The sequence below is a fragment of the Panthera leo genome, chromosome E2, assembly GCF_018350215.1.
Source record: "Panthera leo isolate Ple1 chromosome E2, P.leo_Ple1_pat1.1, whole genome shotgun sequence".
Taxonomy (NCBI): Eukaryota; Metazoa; Chordata; class Mammalia; order Carnivora; family Felidae; genus Panthera; species Panthera leo.
In genome coordinates this window covers 8,616,383-8,632,963 of record NC_056693.1, presented here as the reverse complement: position 1 = coordinate 8,632,963, position 16,581 = coordinate 8,616,383, and the positions used below count along the sequence as shown (strand labels likewise).

General features: G+C 46.9%; 1 protein-coding gene across 6 annotated transcripts; it reads left to right on the top strand.

The window, feature by feature from the left end:
* Positions 1-10,911: 10,911 nt before the first annotated feature.
* Positions 10,912-16,574, top strand: CD37 (CD37 molecule). Of its 6 annotated transcripts, XM_042918838.1 has the most exons (10): positions 11,128-11,439; positions 11,671-11,745; positions 11,856-11,928; positions 12,836-12,960; positions 13,058-13,132; positions 13,707-13,811; positions 14,481-14,717; positions 15,099-15,182; positions 16,189-16,256; positions 16,362-16,574. In XM_042918838.1, exons 1-10 carry the CDS (start codon positions 11,377-11,379, stop codon positions 16,366-16,368), a joined length of 912 nt encoding a protein of 303 aa, XP_042774772.1. In that variant the 5' UTR covers positions 11,128-11,376; the 3' UTR covers positions 16,369-16,574. The 6 variants fall into 6 exon arrangements, with proteins under 6 accessions (XP_042774769.1, XP_042774768.1, XP_042774767.1 ...); XM_042918835.1 differs by lacking the exons at positions 11,128-11,439; positions 16,189-16,256; positions 16,362-16,574 and adding exons at positions 10,912-11,033; positions 15,441-15,825; XM_042918834.1 differs by lacking the exons at positions 16,189-16,256; positions 16,362-16,574 and adding an exon at positions 15,441-15,825 and having other exon boundaries at positions 11,097-11,439; positions 11,856-11,924; positions 12,859-12,960.
* The last annotated feature ends 7 nt before the right edge of the window (positions 16,575-16,581 follow it).

Genomic DNA, 16,581 nt, shown 5'->3' with positions numbered 1-16,581 from the left:
GCATCAAAACGCTCTGAAGTCGCCCTGCCCCTTCTGGGACTCTGGCAGGTTTTTTGGCACACTTACAAGGAAATGGAACGACTTGACAGAAGGTATTTTAGAACTCCCAATGGCAATCATGGGGAAATTCTGATCTCTCCAAACTTTTTTTATTATTCAAAATTAAATTGGAGAGCTACAGCTGTAAAAGAAGCAAAAACCTGTATGGGATGCCTATTGTAAACAGTAGCTTGAGGCCTGCAGATGTTTTCAGGATTCTGTTTACCTCTTTGTAAAATGAACAAAGATGAGAGAAATGTAGCCAAAGCTAAGTTTCCTTACAGCTTGCAGCCCACTGATAGATACCTGAAACATACAGAGCATGACATTCCTCAAGGAACTCATGGCTGCCTTAATGCCTTAATGTGTATGTTTTATTAAAGACCAAAAGTAGGGGCGCCTGGGTGGCTCAGTCGGTTGAGTGTCCAACTTTGGCTCAGGCCATGATCTTGAAGTCCTTGAGTTCCAGCCCCGCATCAGGCTCTGTGCTGACAGCTCGGAGCCTGGAACCTGTTTCAGATTCTGTATCTGCCTGCCTCTCTCTCTCTCTCTCTCTCTCTCTCTCAAAAATAAGTAAACATTAAAAAAAATTTTTTTTAAAGAGTAAAAGTAACCTTATCTTAACGGCAGCTAGCCCCTCAAGATCCTGAAAGCCATGCTTCCAAATTCCTTAGAGACTTATGCAATCCTTAAACCCCACTAATTAAAAAGCATATAATCAGTCCCTCTTCACAATCCCAAAGCAGTCCTTTTTGCCCACGGGTCCTATCCCCGTGCTGGAATACAATCACCTTTTTGCACCAAAAATATGTCAAGAATTCTTTCTTGGCTGTTCGCTCTCTAACCCAAACTTCAAATCACATCACAAAGTACTATTTCTAAATTAAATGAGGCAACTAAACAATTGAAAGAAGTCAGAATGTCTTCTAAGGCCTCTTTACCTCCTCTCCTCCTCCCCGCCCTTCTTTGTCTCTATAGTACATAGCATCCACCTTGCTCTCAGGCCTTGCCTCTGGTGCCAGCTTCCTCTGCACAGTCCTCACCTCCTTTGTCCCCCCTGCTCCCTGGTTCTAATCCTTTCAACAAACTCCCCTTTTCCTCCAAAACTCTCTCCACCTCCTCTCCTGAACCTATGAAACCCTGCCCCTTTTCAAGTTAAGTCTTTCTGAGGATCCAAATAAACCCCAAATTTCTTACGTTCCCTGGACTAAGGCCAAATGATGAGCCATAGTCAAAGAGTTTCCTAAAATAACTTGCAGCTGAATAATTCCAATCTCTGCCTCTTCCTTCACCTGGCATTCTCGTCTCTCTGTCTTCTCCTGTGTGTCTCTTACAGTATAAGACACTTACCATTAGATTTATTTAGGGCCCCCTCAGATAATGCTGGTTGATCTCATGTCGAGATCCTTAATTACGTCTGAAAAACCCTTTTTGCCAGATAAGGTCACATTCACAGATTCCAGGACATGGACATATCCTTTTTTTTTCTGTTCTAGCGTAGGTAACATACAGTGTTATATTAGTTTCAAATGTACAATGTAGCGATTCAACAATTTTATACATTACTCAGTGCTCATCATAAGTGTACTCTTTTTTGTTTTTTATGTTTTTTTTTTTTATTTTTGAGAGAAAGAGTACAAGTTGGGGAGGGGCAGAGAAAGGGAGACACAGAATCCAAAGCAGGCTTCAGGCTCTGAGCTGTCAGCACAGAGCCCCACGCAGGGCTCGGACCCGAAAAGCAATGAGATCATGATCGGATGCCCAACCGACTGAGCCACCCGGGTGCCCCACATCATAAGTGTACTCTTAATCATCTCCACGTGTTTTACCCATCCCCCTGCCCAGATCTCTTCTGGTGACCAGAAGTTTGTTCTCTATTGTTTGGGGTCTATTTTTTGAGTTGTCTCTTTTTTTTCTTTGTTCAGTTGTTTCTTAAATTCCATATTTGAGCAACTATGTCGTTCTCTGACTTATTTCACTTAGCGTTATATCCTGTAGATCCATCCATGACATTGCTAATAGCAAGATTTCATTCTTTTTTATGGCTGAGTAATATTCCATTGTATACATATCTCACATCTTCTTTTTCCATTCACTTATCAATTGACACTTCGGCTGCTTCCTTAATTTGGCTATTGTAAATAATGCTGCAATAAATGTAATGATGCACGTATCTCTTCAGATTAGTGTTTTTAGTATTCTTTGGGGTAAATACCTGGTAGTGGAATTGCTGGATCATATGGTAATTCTGTTTTTGTTTTTGTTTTTGAGGAACCTCCATACCATTTTCCACAGTGGCTGCATCCCCACCAACAGTGGGGATGCATTCCCACCAACAGTGCACAGAGTTTTCTTTTTCTCCACATCCTCATCAACACTTGTCGTTTCTTGTGTTTTTAATTTTAGCCATTCTGACAGGTGTGATATCTCATTGCGGTTTTGATTTGCATTTCCCTAATTATCAGTGATGTTGAGCATCTTTTAATGTATCTGCTGGCCATCTATATGTCTTCTTTGGAGAAGTATCTGTTCATGTCTTCTGCATTTGGATTAATTTTTTTTTGTTCTGTTTTGGGGTTTTTTTTGTTTTTATTTTTTGGGTTTTTTTTTTTATTGAGTTATAGAAGTCCTTTATATATTTTGGATACTAACCCTTCACCAGATAATGTCATTTGCAAATATCTTCCCCCATTCAGTAGGTTGTCTTTCAGTTTTGTTGGTTGTTTCCATTGCTCTCCAGAAGCCTTTCATTTTGATGTAGTAGCAGTCGTTTATTTTTGCTTTTGTTTCCCTTGCCTCAGGAGACATATCTAGGAAAATGCTGCTATGGCTCATGTCAGAGAAATTACTTCCTGTGTCCTTTTCTAGGATTTTTATGGTTTCAGATCTCACGTTTAGGTCTTTAATCCATTTTGAGTTTATTTTTGTGTATGGAGGGAGAAAGTGGTCCAGTTTTTCCTGGACCATTTGTCTTTTTTCCCACTGTATATTCTTGCCTCTTTGGTCAAACATTAAGTGATCATATAATCATGGGTTTATTTCTGGGCTCTCTCTTCTGTTCCATTGCTCTATGTGTCTATTTTTGTGCCACTACCACACTGGTTTGATTACTACCGCTTTGTAGTGTATCTTGAAATTGGGGGTTATGATACCTCCAGTTTTGTTCTTCTTTTTCAGTATTGCCTTGGCATGGACATATCTTTTTTTTTTTTTTTTTAATGTTTATTCATTTTGGACAGAGAGCAAGCATGAGTGGGGGAGGTGCAGAGAGAGAGGGACAGAGGATCCGAAGCGGGCACTGCACTGACAGTAGAGAGCCCGATGAGGGACTTGAACTCAGGAACCGTGAGATCATGACCTGAGCCTAAGCTGGATGCTCAACCGACTAAGCCACCCAGATGCCCCAGCATGCACATATCTTTTTAGGGGCAGGGGCAGAGTGTCACCATCCACACCCTACAATCAGTAGAGAAGCAATTGTAATTATTTGTATGGAAAATAATACAGCCTGGATTAGGATAGTGGCCTTGGAGAGAAGTGAGTGAATTTGAACTGTATATTAGTAGTAGAGCACAGAAGATTTAATGATGGCTTAGAAGAGCTGCTGAGGGATGAGGGGTGGTAAATCTGTGTCCTAATAGATGTGGACATAGGGCTGTATAATCCAGGTCTGGGCTTCAAAAGATCCTCTCAGGCCACGTAGGGAGTGGACTGGAGGGGAGAGACTAAGAGAATGGAGGAGGCTGAGGTCTGGGTCCAGATGGGAAAGCAAGTCCTGAGCCAGCCCAAGCAATGAGGACAGAGAGAAGGAGAGAACGTAGAGAATCAAGACACAGGATGTATTGGCTTAGGAACTGATGGGCTGTATGGGAATGAGGGCATCACCCAGGGTTGGTCCACCAAGGTAGAAGGAATCTGTGAACTTGAAGACATATTTCTTGATGTTATCCAGTCAGAGGAGAAAAAAAGAGAGAGAAAAAGAGAAATAAGAATGTAAAAGAGTGAAGTCAGTGTGCTAGTACTGTATTTTGTTGAGGATTTTTGCATCTGTGTTCTAACATTACACCTCAAGGAACTGAAACAAGAACAAACTCAGCACGAAGGTGGCATAATAGTGATTACAGCAGAAATAAATGAAATAGAGACTAGAAAGGCGATTTAAAGGATCAATTAAACTAAGATTTGGTTTTTTGAAAACAGAAAATTGAAAAATCTTTTTTTCTTAATGTCTATTTATTTTTGAGAGAGAGCGTGAGTGGGGAGGGGCAGAGAGAGGCAGGCAAAGGATCCCAAGTGGGCTCTGCACTGACAGAAGAGAGCCTGATGTGGGGCCTAAACTCATGAGCTGTGAGATCATGACCTGAGCCTAAGTCCAACACTTAACCAACTGAGCCACCCACGTGCTGCAAAAGTTGAAAAATCTTTAGCTAAGACAAAAAATGACAAATGACTCAAATTAACAAAATTATAAATAAAGAGGAGATTTAATAACTGACACCCCTGAAATACAAATGATCATAAAAGATTAGTATGAACAATTATATGCCAATAAATTAGATAACTTAGAAGAAATGGATACACTGCTAGAAATACACATCTTACAAGACTGAATCGTGCAGTAAATCTGAACAAATAATGAGCAAGGAGATTGATTCAGCCCCCAACAAATAAGAGTACTGGACCAGATGGCTTTATGGGTGAATTCTACCAAACATTTTAAGGAAGAATTAACAACAATCATTCTCAAATTCTTCTCAAAAATTCAAGAGGAAAGAATATTTCAAGACTCATTTTACGAGGCCAGCTTTACCAAAGCTAGACAAGGACCCTGCAAGAAAAGAAGATTATAGTCCAGTATCCCTGGTGAACATAGATACAAAAGTCCGCAACAAAATACCAGTAAACTGAACTCAACACCACATTAAAAGGCTCACACACCATTGGGGCGCCTGGGTGGCGCAGTCGGTTAAGCGTCCGACTTCAGCCAGGTCACGATCTGGCGGTCCGTGAGTTCGAGCCCCGCGTCAGGCTCTGGGCTGATGGCTCGGAGCCTGGAGCCTGTTTCCGATTCTGTGTCTCCCTCTCTCTCTGCCCCTCCCCCGTTCATGCTCTGTCTCTCTCTGTCCCAAAAATAAATAAAAAACGTTGAAAAAAATTTAAAAAAAAAAAAAAAAGGCTCACACACCATGATCAAGTGGGATTTATGACTGGGATGCAACATACATATGGTTCAACATAGGTAAATCAACACATATGATGTAGCATGTTAACAGAATGAAAAATAAACATCACATGATAATTTCAATAGATGCAGAAAAAGCATTTGACAAAATTCAACATCCCTTAATGATAAAAATCCTCAACAAATTAGGTATAAAAGGAATGTACCTCAGCATAATAAAGGCTAAGGACACCTGGGTGGCTCAGTCGAGTATCTAACTCTTGATTTCAGCTCAGGTCATGATCTCACAGTTTGTGAGATCAAGCCCCATGTTAGGTAGGCTCCATGCTGACAGCACAAAGCCTGCTTTGGAGTCTCTCCCTCTTTCTCTGTCTTTCTCCCTCTCTCAAAATAAATAAACCTAAAAAACAATTTTTTTAACATAATAAAGGCCACATGTAACTAGCCCACAGCTAACATTATACTCAGTGTTAAAAGTTAAAAGTTTTTCTTCTGGGGCGCCTGGGTGGCGCAGTCGGTTAAGCGTCCGACTTCAGCCAGGTCACGATCTCGCGGTCCGTGAGTTCGAGCCCCGCGTCAGGCTCTGGGCTGATGGCTCAGAGCCTGGAGCCTGTTTCCGATTCTGTGTCTCCCTCTCTCTCTGCCCCTCCTCCGTTCATGCTCTGTCTCTCTCTGTCCCAAAAATAAATAAACGTTGAAAAAAAAATTTAAAAAAAAAAAAAAAAAGTTTTTCTTCTAAGATCAGAAACAATACAAAAATGCCCACTCTTGTCACCTCTATTCAACATATTACCAGAAATCCTAGCCATAGCAATTAGGCAAGAAAAAGAAATAAAAGTCATCCAAATCAGAAAGGAGGAAAAGTTTATGTTTGCAGACAACATAATCTTATATAAGAAACCCTAAGACTCCAACAAAAAGGTGTTATAACTAATAAACAAATTCAGTAAAGTTACAGAATACAAAATCAAAATACAGAAATCAGTTGCATGTCTATACATTAACACACTATCTGAAAGAGAAGAAAGCAAAACCATTTACAGCAGCATCAAAATAATAAAATACCTAGGAATAAATTTCAATAAGGAGGTGAAAACTATAAGATACCAATGAAAGAAATCGAAAAAGAAAGAAATGGAAAGACATCCTGTGTTCTTGGATAGGAAGAATCAATATTGTGAAAATGTCCATAGTATCCAAAGCAACCTACAGACTCAGTGCAATCCCTATCAAAATTCTAGGGGCACCTGAGTGGCTCAGTCGGTTGGGCATCCAACTTCGGCTCGGGTCATGATCTCACAGTTTGTGAGTTCGAGCCCCGCGTCAGGCTCTGTGCTGATAGCTCAGAGCCTGGAGCCTGCTTCAGATTCTGTGTCTCCCTCTCTCTCTGCCCCTCCCCTGCTCATGCTCTGTCTCTCAATAATAAATAAATGTTTTAAAAAAATGTTTTTTTAATTCTATTGGCATTTTTCATGGAAGTAGGAAAAACTGTCCCAAAATTTGTACATAACTACAAAAGACCTCGAAATAGCCAAAAAGAGGGGTGCCTGGGTGTCTCAGTCAGTTGAGAGTCCAGCTTCAGCCCGTGGCATGATCTTATGGTTCATAGGTTCAAGTCCCACATCAGGCTCTCTGTGGTCAGCACAGAGCCTACTTTGGATCCTATGTCCCCCTCTCTCTCTGCCCCTCCCTCACTCGCACTCTTGCTCTCTCAAAAGTAAATAACCAAAAACCATAAAATACCTAGGAATAGGGGCGCCTGGGTGGCTCAGTCGGTTGGGCGTCCAACTTCGGCTCAGGTCATGATCTCACGGTTTGTGGGTTCGAGGCCCACATCAGGCTCTGTGCTGACGGCTCAGGGCCTGGAGCCTGCCTCGGAGTCCGTGGCTCCCTCTCTCTCTGCCCCTGCCCTACTCACACTCTGTTTCTCCCTCTCTCTCAAAAATAAATAAACATAAAAAAAAATGTTTTAATATCTAGGAATAAACATAACCAAAGAGGTGAAAAATCTATACACTGAAAACTAGAGAAAGCTTATGAAAGAAGTTCAAGAAGATACCAAAAAATGGAAAAATATTCCATGCTCCTGGATTGGAAGAACAAACATTGTTAAAATGTCGATACTACCCAAAGCAATCTACATATTCAATGCAATCCCTATCAAAATAACACCAGCATTCTTCACACCGCTAGAACAAACAATCTTAAATTTGTATGGAAGCAAAAAGACCCTGGATAGCCAAAGCAACCTTGAAAAGGAAAACCAAAGCTGGAGGCATCACGATCCCGGGTTTCAAGATGTATTACAAAGCTGTAATCATTACGAGTATGGTACTGGCACAAAAAACAGACACTCAGATCAATGGAACAGAATAGAGAACCCAGAAATGGACCCACAAATGTATGGCCAACTAATCTTTGACAAAACAGGAAAGAATATCCAATGGAATAAAGACAGTCTCTTTAGCAAATGGTGCTGGGAAAACTGGACAGCAACATGCAGAAAAATGAACCTGGACCACTTTCTTACACCATACACCAAAAATAAACCAAAATGGATGAAAGACCTAAATGTAAGACAGGAAGCCATCAAAATCCTAGAGGAGAGGAGAAAACAGACAAAAACCTCTTTGACCTCAGCCGCAGCAACTTCTTACTCAACATGTCTTCAGAGGCAAGGGGAAAAAAAAGCAAAAATGAACTATTGGGACCTCATCAAAATAAAAAGCTTCTGCACAGTGAAGGAAACAATCAGCAAAACTAAAAGGCAACCGACAGAATGGGAGAAGATACTTGCAAATGACATGACAGATAAAGGGTTAGTATCCAAAATCTATAAAGAACTTATCAAACTCAACACCCAAAAACAAAGAATCCAGTGAAGAAATGGGCAAAAGACATGAATAGATACTTCTCCAAAAAAGACATCCAGATGGCCAACCAACACATGAAAAAATGCTCAACATCACTCATCATTAGGGAAATACAGATCAAAACCACAATGAGATACCACCTCACACCTGTCAGAATGGCTAACATTAACAACTCAGGCAACAACAGATGTTGGCAAAGATGCAGAGAAAGAGGATCTCTTTTGCGTTGTTGATGGGAATGCAAACTGGTGCAGCCACTCTGGAAAACAGTATGGAAGTTCCTCAAAAAACTAAAAATAGAACTACCCTATGACCCAGCAATTGCACTACTAGGCATTTATCCAAGGGATACATATAGGTGTGCTGTTTCGAAGGGACACATGCACCCCCATGTTTACAGCAGCACTATCAACAATAGCCAAAATATGGTAAGAGCCCAAATGTCCATCGATGGATGAATGGATAAAGAAGATGTGGTATATATATATATATATATATATATATATATATATATATATATATATATACACACACACACACACACACACACACACACACACACAATGGAGTATTACTCAGCAATCAAAAAGAATGAAATCTTGCCATTTACAACTACACGGATGGAACTGGAGAGTATTATGCTAAGCGAAATTAGTCAGTCAGAGAAAGACAAATATCACATGACTCCACTGATATGAGGAATTTAAGATACTAAACAGATGAACATAAGGGAAGGGAAGCAAAAATAATATAAAAACAGGGAGGGGGACAAAACATAAGAGACTCTTAAATATGGAGAACAAACAGAGGGTTACTGGAGGGGTTGTGGGAGGGGGGATGGGCTAAATGGGGAAGGGGCATTAAGGAATCTACTCCTGAAATCATTTTTGCACTATATTCTAACTAACTTGGATATAAATTAAACAATAAATTAATTAATTAATTTAGAAAAGGTAAATAACAACAGTAAAAAGGAAAAAGAAATAGCCAAAAGAATATTGAGAAAGAAGAACAAAGTTGGAGGCATCACACTTCTTGGTTTCAAACTATATGACAAAATTATAGTAATCAAAACAAATGGTATAGGAAGCCTGGATGGCTCAGTCGGTTAAGTGCTGACTCTTGATTTCAGCTCAGTCATGATCTCACGGTTTGTGGGATGGAGCCCCATGTAGGGCTCCACACTGGGCATGGAGCCTGCTTAGGCTCCTCTCTCTCTCTCTCTCTCTCTCTCTCTCTCTCTCTCTCCCTGGCCCTCCCCCACTGGTGCACATTCTCTGTCTCTCAAAATAAATAAATAAACTTAAAAAAGTGGTATACAAACAGACACATAAACCAATGTAATAAGGAAGTATACCCACACATATAAGGTCAACTATATATATATATATATATATATATATATATATATATCTCCTGCCCTTTACAACATGGATGAACCTGGAGGGCATTATGCTAAGTGAAATTAGCCAGACAGAGAAAGACTTCATGGTATCATTGAAATGTGGAATCTTATTTTAAAAACGGGGCAGGGGGAGGGGCGCCTGGGTGGCTCTGTCGGTTGAGCATCCGACTTCGGCTCAGGTCATGATCTCCTGGTTTGTGAGTTCGAGCCCCGCATCGGGCTCTCTGCTGACAGCTCAGAGCCTGGAGCCTGCTTCTGATTCTGTGTCCCCCCCCCCCCCCCGCCCTTTCCCCGCTCACACTCTGTCTCTCTCTGCCTCTCAAAAATAAAGAAACATAATTTAAAAAATTAAAAAACAGGGCAGGGGGAGAATTTCATAGAAACAGAGAATAGAGTCCTGACCATCATGCTCTGGGGAATAGGGGAAATGGGGGGATGTGGATCAAAGGGTACAGACTTTCAGTTAAAAGAATACATTCAGGGGTGCCTTGGGAGCTCAGTTGGTTAAGCATCTGACTCTTGATTTCACTCGGGTCATGATCTCAAGGTTCATGAGGTCGAGCTCCACATAGGGTTCTGCGCTGGCAACATGGAGCCTGTTTAGGATTCTCTCTCCCTCTCCCTCTGCCCCTCCCCTGCTCTCTCTCTCTCTCTCTCTCTCACTCTCACTCTCTCTCAAGTAAATAAACATTAAAAAAAAAAATACATTCTGAGGATCTAATATACAGGATGGCGATTATAGATAATTATCCAGTATTGTAAACTGGAAAGTTGCTGAGAATACCTATTAAGTGTTCTCACCACCACCAAAAAAATAAAAATAGTTAACTATGTGAGATGATCAAAATGTTATCCTGATCTTGGCAATCATTCCACAATGCATATGTAGATCAAATCATCATGTTGGACACTTGAAATAACATACAATTGCAATTGTCAATTATCCCTCAATAACACCGGAAAGAGAGAAAGGAAGTCCAGAGACAAAAATCAGAATACTATTAACATGAATTGATTTTTGATAACATTAATAAGAAAATAAATTGCATTTGGAGCCTTAAAAAAAAAAAAGGTAGATGAGATCTCTCAGAAAGAGAGGGTGTTATGTCCCTAAGAGGGGCGGGTTTCCCAGGGCCTGGATGGACTTCAAGAGGTAGGAACATCCCCAACGGTGGAAATCCAATTTGACAAGAGTGGGGGCCAACAGGAGAGACTACGGAGGCTGGAGACCATCAAGTACAGCAGACCTCGATCTAACTGCCAAGGTCACAGATTCAATCCGGACTCCTCCCCAGCCTCACCCTGCTGGGGCCCCACTGCAGAAGCAGGAAGTACTGCAGAGACCCAGCTTCCCCTCTGGGTGTTTTGGCACAGCCAGGCCACCCCCTCACTCGCAGGGACCTTCCCACGTGGGGCACTGAAGCACTTTCACTTCCCCCAGGTGCCCAGCCCCTTCCCCAGCATATGGGAACAGCGTGGTGTACATTTGTTGTCAAGAACCGGATGCAGACTCTGAGAGAGAGGCCATGACAAGGTGCGGGGATGGGGCATAAGCAGAGAAAAGACAGGCGTGCTGAGAGAAGGGGCCAGAAACCCAGAGAGGGAGAGGGTAGATGCCGGGAAGGTGAGGTGGGAGGTGTTGGGGGAGGGACACCAGAGACCCAGAGAGAGGACAGAGACCCGGAGAAGGGAGGACCAGAGACAGAGGGCCAGGAAGAGGGGACAGAGATGGATGCAGAGATGGCAAAGCTTAGCAGGCAGTGAGGTCAGAGTGTCTGTGAGGTCGGCTGTTGTCCAGGGCTGGCCTGGGGCCCCGGGGCCCAGAGTAGGTGGGTGCAAGTAGATCAGGAGTCCCTGCGGGTCCCCCAGCCTGAGCCATGGAGACCTGGGAGGAACTACCCAACGTGTCCTTGGTGCCCACAAATCCCAAGGCCCCTCAGGTACTGGTGTGTGTCTGAGTGGGGCAGATGAGGGCGACAGGGGCCCAGATAGACAAAAAAGCCACCTCTAGGGTGTAGAGGGAGGGGGCGGAGCTCCACCTCTGGAACTTCCTCTTTCTCGGTGTTCTTCCTTTCTCCCTCCCCCTCTCTCACAGCCTCTTTCTGCCCTTCTCCTCCACTGCTAACACCTCTTCTGTTCGGTCCCTCCCCTCTGGCTGCCCACCCCTCTAGGCGAAGATGTCGGCCCAGGACAGCTGCCTCAGCCTCATCAAGTACCTCCTCTTCGTTTTCAACCTCTTCTTCTTCGTGAGTTGCCACATGGCTACCCAGCCCAGGCCCCAGCCCCTGCCACAGCCACCTGACCTGATATCCCCCCCTCCTTTGCCCACCGCCATATTCTCATCTCCTCCCTCCAGGTCCTAGGCAGCCTTATTTTCTGCTTTGGCATCTGGATACTCATTGACAAGACCAGCTTCGTGTCCTTTGTAGGTGAGGGGGCCAGGGCTCCTGGGAGGGGCCTCCTGGAGCAAGTGTGACCCGGTCTGCCCCTAAGTGACATCCCGGGGTCTCCCTTGTCCCAGACTCTGCTTCACAGCCTGCCCACTGCTCTTAGTCTCAGTGCCTTCCTCTGGCAAATGAGTTGTGCATATGAATACTAATAAAAATGATAATAGCCATTTCTCAGGCACTTCCTACATGTTAGATGTAGTGCAGATCCTTATCAGATCCTCCCACAAACCTTCCCCTCTCTTGAGGTTCAGGGAGGGGACGTCACTTACTGGCTGTCACACAGCAAGGAAATGGAAGAGCAGATATAACATTAATAATAATAATAATAATAATAATAATAATAATAGGAAAGTAATAATGGAGTAATAGTCGAAATACTGATAGCTCATGTTTAATAAGTGTGTGCCCTGTACTGAGGACTGCGTTGAACGCATGCCTCCCATGTGTCCCTGAAAATAGCACTCAGAAATAGATATCATGCACCCCTACCCCTTGGGAGGTCTAAGTGACAGATGTACTGCCAAGTGATGGGACTGAAACTTTTGGGGGTGAGGAGGGGCTGAAGGAGGAAAGAGAGACTGAGAGCAAGAGGGAGAGACTATGACCAGAGAGAAAGGAACAGAGATCCAGAGAGAAGGGAACAGAGACCTAGAGAGGGTGTTGAGGGGACGGTGACTCAGGAGGAACAGAGTGCCAGAGAGAGGGGTAGATAGCATCCCAGAAGGAGAGGAACAGAGACTCAACATGTGGCAGGGACAGACACGCAGAGAAAGAGCCCCCCCCCCCCCAATACTGCTCCCGAGTTGAGTGGCTGCATGGGTGGGGAATGGGGCTACCTGGGGCTGTGAGCACCGTGCCCAATGTCACTGCCTCTCACCTCCCCCAGGCCTGTCCTTCATGCCCCTGCAGATCTGGTCCAAGGCCCTGGCCATCTCAGGAATTCTCACCATGGGTCTTGCTCTCCTGGGCTGTGTGGGGGCCCTGAAGGAGCTCCGCTGCCTGCTGGGCCTGGTGAGTGCCCTCCCCACACCCCCCTCCAATAGAGCCCCACATCCAAGGAAGGGGCTCAGCCTGATCTCCCCCACTCTGCTGCCCCCCCTCTCCCCAGTATTTTGGGATACTGCTGCTCCTGTTTGCCATGCAGATCACGCTAGGAATCCTCATCTCCACTCAGCGGACCCGGGTGAGGTTGGCTTCCCCTCCCCCCACTCCTCCCAAGCTCCTGTGGGGGACGGGGGGGGGGGGGGCAGGGGGGTAGGGAGGGGGCTGAAAAAGACGGAAACAAAGGTAGACAAGAGCTGACATGGACAAAGAAATAATAGTGACGGGCAGAGGCAGACGGAAAAACATAGGGACACAGAGACAGACACAAAGAAGATAGAGATGAGGTGAGTCGAAGGAAGAGACTCAACGACGAGGATGACAGGCACGGAGGAAGAAAGACACAGCAAGAGAGAGAGAGAGATCCAAAGGGAAATAGAAAAAAAAGAGAAAAACAGGCGGAGAAAGAAGAGGCTCCAAGAAAGAGGCAGAGACCTAATGAGAGATCGTGGGAGACAGTGGGAGAAACAAAGACACGATAGGCAGAGATTTTAAGGAACAAATACATAGCTAGCCATTGGGTGAGAAATCGAGACCAACTTAAGACGCTCAGGGACCTCATGGGACTGAGAAAGCCCAGAAGAGGCTGGAGTGGGTCGGGGCAAATTGGGGGTGGGGAAGTGGGTGGGGATCCGGCCTCACTGTTAGCCTCTTAGCTGGAGCGGAGGGTGAAGGATATCGTGATGGAGACCATCCAACGCTACCACGCGCACCCGGAGGAGTCGGCGGCGGAGGAGAGCTGGGACTACGTGCAGTTCCAGGTGGGTGAGCCCCCGCCTACCCGGACGTGCATCCCTCCCTGTAGGTCTGGCACTCTGACAGCCCTGTCCCCTGTCCCAGGGAGACTCCGCCCCGACCAAGCCGGGGCGCCCAGCTCCAGGACCCTAAGGGTAACCCTATCCATCCACCCGACCTCCTGCGTGGCCCCGTCCCCAGATGGCAACTCGACTGACTCCTGTGTGGTCGTTTCCCCCAGCTCCCAGACCCTGGAGAGGCTCTGGTTTCTGCCCTGATAAGAATTCGCCCTCAGCCCCGAGGCCCTAGCGTGACCCCACTCCCTAACCCTGGGTGACTCTGGCCCTCACAGGACCCGGCCCACGTGAGACTCCACTCTGGCCACTCTCGTGGCCCTGACCTCTCATCCACCTGTTCCCCACCTGAGGTTGAATTGCACCGCCCACCCAATCTTCCATCCACAGCGTGATTCTGCAGCTCCTCCCACAGCCCCATGTCACCCGTGATTGGTCTCCACCAACCCCAAGTTCTTCTAACGTCCCCAAGCCTAGCCCGCGTGTGGTCCATCACCTACACCCATTACTTGGCCCTCTGCTCCCCAACGTGACCTCATGCACACCACCCAGTCCCCCGAACGCCCAAATCATTTTGAATCCCTCCAGTCCACGTCTCTCTGACTCTTGTCCCTCTTCTAGCTGCGATGCTGCGGCTGGAACTCTCCTCAGGACTGGCTCAGTATCCCCAGCCTCAGCAGCAACGAGTCAGAGATGCACCGCGTGCCCTGCTCCTGCTATAATTCATCGGCGAGCAACGACTCCGCCATCTTCGAGAAACTCTCCTTCCCCCAGTTCAGCCGGCTGGGACCACTGGCGCGGCCCCGCCACAGTACAGACCTTTGCCTGGTCCCTGCAAACAGCGCTATCTACAGCGAGGTGGGCAGGGTTTGGAGCCCGCTAGGAAGGGGAGGGGCCGGTGAGCGGGTAGAGCTGTGGTAGGGGTTTGCTCCCCAGGAGGCGGGGCCGCAGGACCTGGGAGGAGTCTGCAAGTAGGGTGGGGCTACGAGAAAGCGGCACAACAGGAGGGGTGGAGCTCCCCAGAAGGGGCGTGGTTTGCGGGGGCGGGGCCTAAAAGAAAAAGCAAGGCTGAAAGGAGGGTTGGACCGGACGAGGTGGAGACTAGAGAACCCTAGTAACTAGGGACGCGGGGTGGTGCCTGAAAGAGGGGTGAGGGCTGGGCTAAGGAAAACAGTGTGCACGGGGTTGAGGGAGAATCCCAGAGAGGACCCTACCTTTAACCTTTCCCTATATCCCTAGGGCTGCGCGCGGAGCATCCAGAAGTGGTTGCACAACAACCTCATCTCCATAGTAGGCATTTGTCTGGGCGTCGGTCTACTTGAGGTAATTTGGTCCCGCCCCTATTTGCGATTAGCCCTACAATCCCTAGATGGCTCCGCCCCCAAATTGCGCGCCTTCCCATTCTCCGGGAAAGGTGCAGGCGTGATAGAGCTTCAGCCAATCCAAGCTCTTCTGCCTCTCCGCACAAGACCTATCTTCTGTGAGCCCTGATTGGTTGTACGCAGGGAGTAGGCGTTCCCGCCTCCCTTGGCGTTCTAGCGCTCTGCTCTTGGCTGCAGTATTCCTCCCTTTTCCCTGCAGGTGAGTGTGGCGGGGCTGAGCCTGCTACTACTGCGTACGGTGCTCTGCCGGGAGCGCCAGCTGCAGGTGCCGGACGCCTATGGTTCGAGCCCCGGGCTTGGTCCCAGGGCTGATGGCGGAGGCGGCGGGCGCTGTGGTGTGCTGAGCAGCAGCCGGCGTAGCGGCGGTCTCTGGGGTGGCTGGGGCATGGCGGACGCCTGTCCCAACTGGGGGGACAAGTCCCCACAGTTCAAGCTGCCCATGGCCCTGGGGCCCTGGCCGCTTTGGGATCAAGACGAGGAACAACCTGAGAACGGGAGCGTGGAGGTGGAGGTCGAGGTGGAACTAGAGGCCGAGGGAGAGGGGGAGACAGATGAGCCTCCGGAATAAAGTACCCTGGGCTATCTCCGGATCGCACTCCTTCCCAGACTCCAAACCTGAGCTAGACGCAGCTGGGCACCTCTACCCCACCCTATTCTTCTTCCCATCCTCCCTCTCTCCCTCGCATCTTTAGTAACTAACCCCAAGCCTCCAAATTCCCATCCCTGATCCCATCTTTCACAACCTGGCCCAGCTCTCCCTCTAGCCCCACCCACCTTCTACTCCCTTCTCCGCCCCCCATGACTGCGCCCCCAACCCAAATCTCCTGGCTTTATTTTTATCCCCTGGCCCCACCCCTTTTTCTCCCTCGGGACCCCCATCCTCCCTACCCCCATCACCCTCGCCAACATCCCCTGGACCTCTCTGACCAGGTCTCCTTTCTCTATAGCTCAGCTTCATGACGCTCTCCATATTCCTGTGCAGAAACCTGGACCAAGTCTACGACCGGCTTGCTCGGTACCTTTAGGCCCCGCCCTTCCCAAAGCCCCGCCCTGACCCCTTCAAGTGCCCCAGAGGCTTCCCTGTGGTGTGTAAATATTTGTTCAACCCCTTTCGCCCCAGCCATTGAGTCCTCAACCTCCTCATTTCCCCGGGGACCCAGATGTCTGCCTGCCCATCTGCTGTCACCTCTCCCGCGGGACCTGAGGCTTCTGGTCACCAGCTTCCTGCCCCCAAAGATACCTCATTTCCTTGCCTCATGTGTTGGCCTACCGCACCTCCCACAGGATTATTTTTCGCCCAAACCCCAAATAAATCCCCTGCGTTTTGGTAAAATAGTTTT

Coding starts and splice junctions, on each gene's coding strand:
- CD37 (XM_042918833.1), top strand. CDS start 11,377: ATGGAGACCTGGGAGGAACTACCCAACGTGTCCTTGGTGCCCACAAAT. Junction 11,440..11,670: donor CAAATCCCAAGGCCCCTCAG/GTACTGGTGTGT, acceptor CCACCCCTCTAG/GCGAAGATGTCGGCCCAGGA. Junction 13,133..13,706: donor TCTCCACTCAGCGGACCCGG/GTGAGGTTGGCT, acceptor TTAGCCTCTTAG/CTGGAGCGGAGGGTGAAGGA.